General features: G+C 40.7%; 1 protein-coding gene across 1 annotated transcript; it reads right to left on the bottom strand.

The window, feature by feature from the left end:
* Positions 1-3,696: 3,696 nt before the first annotated feature.
* On the bottom strand, positions 3,697-6,204 carry GSPT2 (G1 to S phase transition 2). The gene has a single exon (XM_081277946.1). It carries the CDS (start codon positions 5,987-5,989, stop codon positions 4,103-4,105), a length of 1,887 nt encoding a protein of 628 aa, XP_081134072.1. The 5' UTR covers positions 5,990-6,204; the 3' UTR covers positions 3,697-4,102.
* Positions 6,205-7,134: the final 930 nt, after the last annotated feature.

The raw sequence follows: 7,134 nt of genomic DNA, 5'->3' as shown, positions 1-7,134 counted from the left end.
TCAAAAAGAAAAATGTCTTCACTAGAGAACTGAGAAATGTTTGTAAATTATCTGTGTATGCAAATTCTAGTTGTTTAATGTTAATCTGAGTAGAAAATAAATGGCTTTGCTAAAACCCCTTTTATTATTTGAACCTTTTGCCAACCCTGATTTACAAAAAGAAATTAGTTTTTTTTTTTTTGCTGGGGGGGGGGGATACCAGGGATTGAACTCAGGGGCACTCAGCCACTGAGCCACATCCCAGCCCTATTTTGTATTTAGAGAGTTGTTTAGTGCCTCGCTGTTGCTGAGGCTGGCTTTGAACCCTGGATCCTCCTATCTCAGCCTCCCCAGCCGCTTGGATTACAGGAGTGCAAGAATCTGGCAAAATTAGAGTTTTTAAGGGTAAATATAGGAAAAGAAAATCTCCTTAGAATTTAGACAAATTTCCTGTAAAACAATTTGGCATAGTTGAGTGAAGGATATAACTGTGTGAGAAGCTAATTTTTAATATTCTATAAGCTACAGTATAAAATTGTAGAAATGTGCCCTTTGGTTTGTAGGTAAAGCTTTTCCCCCACTTTTTGCTTTCTGCAACATGGTATGCTTCAGTCAGTAGGTTCTTTTCTTTAAATATTTTTTTGGTTGTAGGTGGACACAATACCTTTATTCATTTATATTTATGTGGTGTTAAGGGTCAGGGTGGAACCCAGTGCCTCACATGTGCTAGGCAAGTGCTCTACCACTGAGCCATCACTTCAACCCCAGGTTCTTCTTTTCCTTTTTTCTTGTTGACTCTGGCAATCTGTGAAACATTAGTACACACTGATGCTTTGAAAAAGTCTCTTCTGAATTGTAAAGCAAGTTCATTCTCTCCACCCCTTGAAAGTAATGAATGGTGTCAAATTTTTCCCCTCAATGTTCAAATATAAGTAGATATTGTAACCCAAAACTAGAAAAACTGGAAACATGCCAATAGTCTCAACAGGAAATATAGGAAGGAAACATAGTAAACATGAAACCAGGCACTGGATCAATGTGAACATGTTCAAATGTTTAGGTTTTGACAGAAATTGTGTGGTTGTTGAAAAGTTTCTTTTAATGGATAGGACATGGTAACTAATCTTTTCCCTGTTACTTTACAGCCCAGTTTAAATTAAAGTGTTATTTGCCAAATGTTTATAAGCAAACTTCTAAAAAAGCAGGTTCTTGCATTGTAGTAAACCAAAATCACACTGTGAAAGAAGGATCTGCTTTGAGAGATTTGTATGTGTGCTACTAGGAATTGAACCCAAGGTCTTGTACATGCTAGGCCAGCACTTTAACACTGGGCTATATCCTCAGCTCTAAAGATCTGTCATTTAAAGTGAATAAAGGAATAGTGAACTTTTTTTTTTTTTTTGGTGGTGCTGTGGATTGAACCCAGGGCCCCATGCATGTGAGGCAAGCACTCTACCAACTGAGCTATATCCCCAGCCCAGGAATAGTGACCTTAGTGGATAATAAGAACATTGTCAAGTTTTCTTGGGTACCAGAGAAAGATGGTTGAAGTGAGCAATATAGTCTGCTAGCTTCTACCCAGCCCAAACATTCCCCTTCTTTCCTTCTTAGGGCTTTGCTGAAGTATAGATATGTCCTATAATGACCAAAGGAACAAAGAAGGAATCTTGTGAGGAAAGTTGCTAAGAGCCATTAAATAGATACTTACTGAGAAAGCCTGAAGTAGGAAGTCCATAATGTGTTTAGGATGTAACCCGACTTGGGAAGATTCTACATTATCTTGGCTGCCAGAAATTTGAGGTGAATCACTGAAGACAATTAAGTGAAATTAGTCTGAATTGGAGACAACAGGAAACCTCTGAAGGGACACTTCCCTCAAATGGCTTTATAAACAGTTGGATGCTCAAAAGAACCTAGTACTGTGTCTGTGAATGACAGACATCCTAATTTGGATAACACCATCAGATATTAACAACTATAGGGGAAAGTATCTAGAAGTAAGAAAAAATGTTATCATGTATTTTATCAATCATCTTAAAAGAGCAAAAACCTGGTTTCTCCAAACCACCTGGATTACCTGCTACTCATTGAAGTGCAAAGAATTGCTTTTTCAAATCTAAAGATTTATGTCCCTTCTCTAAAAGTTATATATGCACACTTCAGAGTTTCTGAACAACTATACAACTGGCTGAGGCAAACATTTAGGATTCAGTTTTTTATGGGAAATTATCCAAATTGGATGGACAAATAGTTCTGTCCTGGCTTATATTTGTGGCCTATAAGTGGAAAATATACACAATATTGCCATTGGTAATTTTACTAAAATTATAAAACAATGAAGCATTGAAAATAAATTTTAAAAACGTGGCTGGCAGGGCAAAAATTTTATCAAGCACTAGACTGGTCTTTAATTGTACAAAGTGCAGCCTAAAGAACTGAGAGAAGGGGCTCTTATGATAAAGATGAAACTCTTGCCACTGACATCCTAATGATTAAAGGACTGGGTCCGACAGTATGAGCTAATATAATCTACATTCCTGTAGATTAGGTTAGCTGACATATGATAAACTAAAAATCCCTATTTCCCATGTGAGTGCCCTGATAATATGTGATGAATGATTCACAGTGAAAAGATGGTATTCAAGCTCTGACAGTGGCTATCTCTATCTAGTTAATACCCTGAAGGTTCATGGGCACACAAAGAAAGGAACCACTGAGAAGGAGACGCTTTGCTCAAGCATAGGCCCAGGGTCTTTGTGGCAATACCCTCCACACCTGTTCAACCAGCTCATGAGTGAAAGGTTTATAAAACAGCCGAATTTTTCTTACTGCAGGTATATGGCTATGTCTAAGAAAAAGTGACCCTGCCCACCATTCAGTACATGTTTGCTGGGCCATTATCCACTTACCAAGAAAGAAAGTCATCCAGCTGTTGAACGATATGCAGGTTATAAGAGGTCACTCTTCTGGAAATAACTGTAGTCACCACAGAATCTGAAATTGGTGTTTTTCTCAAAAAGTTGTTCAAGGAAATGTTCAGTGCCTCTGATCCTGTTTGTTGTCATGTGGTTATAAAAATGACCTTTCATCTTTCCTATCAACCACAAGCACTGAAGAATATAAGGGTTGAATGTTCTCATTTCCTGGATCAGAACTCTCATTAACCCTTACCTTTTACTAAATTGACCCACAGCCCTATTGCAAGCTTTTATCTTTTAAACAGTCATACCCTTTATTGTGTTGTATCTCATACCACAAGTTTACAACTGAACAATATCAAGGGATGTGTTAAGATGTTGGAGTCTAGGTAAGAATCTAGTGAACATATGGTCTGAATCCATATATGTGATTTGGCCATGCTCAATATCATAGGGCCTGATGGAATACAAATTAAGATGACCTAAGCCTTTCATTTTCAAATCAAAGGAAGTAGAAGACCTCCTTTGTTGGTTGGGCTTGGACACAAAAAGCAAATTTCGTTGGGAAGAACCCTAAAATGTTTGTTTTTTTTTTCAAAAAATTTTTTTCCTTTAGCATAAACTTTTTTTGTGTAAGTCCCTCATTTAAAACAGTGAGTGGGGGAAAAATTTTAAAACATAATAAACATATTCAATTACTTAAGAAAGTAAAAAAGCTAAATGAATATTACCCCATACGAATTTTAAACATTATTCAAAAGCATTTCAAATACAGAAGAGTTTCACATGGAATATTTTATTCACATGTTAGTTGTCTTTTTAACATGTACACACACACACTGACACACTCTGATTGGTCTGCGTGGAACGAGGGTTGTCTAAATATCCTAAAGGAAAATGAAAAATTAAAAAATATATTAATTTTTCATTAGTATAGGCAATTACGTCCACATCACTAACAAAGCTATTACTGATCTGTCCACGGAAGCAGAGTGTTACAGGGGGAGGAAACTTGTAGATATTTTCAACAGTGACATAACTGAGATCTCAACATGAGAAAGCTGACAAAACATGGATTTTTGCTGTGAAATTTCTCTTTGCAAAATATGGAGAAAAGTCTGTTGATGAGCAATAACAAGAGAAGGTGGTGAACTGTTGCAGTCAATTCTCCTCACAGTATCGTGCAGAGGCATCAAGAAAATTGCTTAGTCCTTTTCTGGGACTAGTTTCAGAACTTTTCCAATTGCAATGGTCTTACCCTCATCTCTTAAGGTAAAACGACCCATCTGAGGAAAATCTTTAAATGTCTCGAGGCAAATAGTTCCTGCTGTCCTTAAACGGGCAATGCACACTTGATCTTGCTTCACAAAACGGGGTCGTGTCTTACTTTTTTCTCCTGATTTTTTGTCTACCAAGGAGATTAAGGCTGTTATCTCAACTTCCTCAATACAAGTATGAATGTGCAGCACCGCATTATAACCTGGGCAGATGATAGATTTGTGCTCAATAATCACTATCTGAACATCAAATGTGCGTCCAGAATGGCAAAGATTACTGGGGTCACAAAGTATGAAGCCTGGAAGAATCTCCTCTTCTTCAATTCCTTTCAGTCTGATTTTCAGGTTTTCACCTGGGGCTACAAAATCAGTTTCAGTATCATCAGAAAGTATTCCAAGAACTTCTACACTGTGCTTGTTTGGCATCATCACAAGTTGCTGGCCTTTAAAAATGGATCCTGATTCCAGCTTTCCCAGGACCACGGTGCCCATATCCTTGTACTTATCCACAATTGGCAATCTAATTGGTCCATCAATTGATCTGTTGAAGTTTGGCAAATTATCCAAATATGGAATAAATGGTAATCCAGTGTACCAAGGGCAGAAATCTGATTGCTCTTTAATATTTGCTCCGGTCAGTCCTGAGCAGGGCATAAAGTGAATGTCCTTTTTCGGACTGAAGCCGACTTTTTTCAAAAAGGGCACCAGTTTTTCTTTACATTCTTCATATCTCTCGCTGCTCCAATTTACTGTGGGATCATCCATCTTATTAATAAGCACTATTAAATGTTTCACACCTGCTGTTTTGGCTAGCATTGCATGTTCTCTTGTCTGTCCACCTTTTTCAAATCCTGTTTCAAACTCTCCTTTTCTGGCAGAAATTACCAGCACAGCCAAATCAGCTTGAGAAGCACCACCAATCATATTTGGGACAAAACTCTTGTGGCCAGGAGCATCTAAAATTGTGAAATGTTTCTTTTCTGTTTCAAAATAGGCACGACCCACTTCTACTGTTTTACCCTTGTCTCGTTCTTCCTGATTTGTATCTAAGGCCCAGGACAAATACCAAGTTTCTCTGTTTTTCTCCTTAGCTTCTCTTTCATATTTCTCAAGTGTCCTTTTGTCAACCATTCCAGTCAAAAACATTATCTGCCCTCCAATGGTTGACTTGCCGGCATCTACATGCCCAATGAAGACCACGTTTACATGTTCTTTCTTAGGAGCACCTAAGGGTACGACCACAGATTTTGATTTTCTTATTTCCTCTTTCTCCTCCATCATTTCCTGACCACTTTCTTCAGGGGGCCCTGAATCTCCCAAAGAACAACCCCCAGGCTCTGCTTCACTTACTTCTTTACTGTGCTCCCATGATTCTTCTAGGACCATTTCCACCTCTCCATTTTCTACAACAGCTTCTGAAAGTTCCATGGTAACGCCTGAACTGGAACCTTCACACGACACTAAAGGTTCATCTTTGGAAGGTTCCACAGGTGCCCCCCGTCCCAGGCTTTTACCTTGAGGGTCTCCCGCGCTGATGCAGATTTCGTCAATGCTGTTGGAGCCGGCCAGGGGGGTGGGCGGCTGTGCCGAACCTCGCAGGAAGGACGGCACGAACTCCGCGGCGTGTACATTAGGCACGAAGGGTTTGGCGTTGACGTTGAGCTGGCGGCTGAAGGCCGAGCTGAGATGCTCGCGTGGGGCCTCGGCCACTGCCGAGGAGATTCCATCCCCGCTCGGGGCCGAACCTGGGGCTTCCATGTCCACCTGGTCCCAGCAGTCGGGTGCTGAATCGCTGCTGCTGCTGCCGGGATCCATGGTCTAAGGACCTGCTGTGTGGCGGAGAAGGAGCCGGGTCGACAGGACAGAAAGCGCGGGCTACGCCGGCGGGAGTAAGGCAGAGAAAGCCAAGGGCCACGGGGTAGCGACAGGAACCTTAGCAGCACCGCAGAGGCAGCCAAGTGCCGATGCTGTATTCGCAACTGCGGCGGCGGCAGCAGATATGGCGGCTCAACACCCTCCTCTTGTGTGTGAGCGGATCTCCTCCCCCAAACCCCAACCACTTCCGACTCCTCCACCCCCGACCCAACGCCGGTCGTGGATTGACCCCTTGCTGCCATCCGTAGGTTCGGCCTCCTTAGTTCTCCACCAGGGGCTGAGTCCTAAAGCACAATTTTTAAAATGAAAATTTCCACTACTGTTGTTCACACGATCTGGGAAAACACTTTGACCACAATCCACTGAGTAAACCTTAGACAGGCACACCTGATTTATGGTTTTACTCAAAAATCCAAATAAAAATGAATACTCCAGTTGAACAAATTGAGTCAGGATATGAGTTAATTACCCAGAAACACACAGAAGAAAGGAAAAATGTGGAGTGATTAAGCAGGGACTCATGAAATACATGAAAATGTAGTTGAACTTAGGACGTGCAATTTAAGATCACTCATTAATTTGAAATCCAAAGGCCTTTTGATTTTCCTTTTTTCAACGGGTCCCTTTATGCTTGTAACTTCTGCTCATGGCTTCCACATTGAAAGGATGGGGTTACAACTTATTTTCATGTTAAGCACCCTGGCTGTCTGCATAGAGAGAATTTCCAAGAAAAGCATTTTCACAATGGATCTTCTAGACATTTCATATGCAAGTGCCCTGGCTGCCTTTTTGTGAACTCAGATCACATATGTTTTTCCAACCAACTACTCCATCACCTCCCCAGATTCACAGGTCATGGGTTTCCCAGAGGCATTTTTGAGGCTGGAACTCTACTCATTGCTGGTGTTGGGTTTTCTGTAAGAGTCATTGTCAAGTTTGGACCCCTCCCCAGTGAGCGGTAATGACATGAAGTTATCCCTGTTAGCCTAATTAAAGTGATTATGACTTCTGAGGTGGACAAAGTCCATATGAACCTAATCAATAGAGTGTCACCTTCAGAAAGAATTAACATGCCAAAGCCTAGA

Source organism: Spermophilus citellus, assembly GCF_964194105.1.
Source record: "Spermophilus citellus genome assembly, chromosome: X".
Taxonomy (NCBI): Eukaryota; Metazoa; Chordata; class Mammalia; order Rodentia; family Sciuridae; genus Spermophilus; species Spermophilus citellus.
This window is presented reverse-complemented; position numbering and strand designations above follow the sequence as displayed.

Excerpts from the sequence above, each read along its gene's own strand:
- GSPT2 (XM_081277946.1), bottom strand. The coding sequence starts at position 5,989 with ATGGATCCCGGCAGCAGCAGCAGCGATTCAGCACCCGACTGCTGGGAC.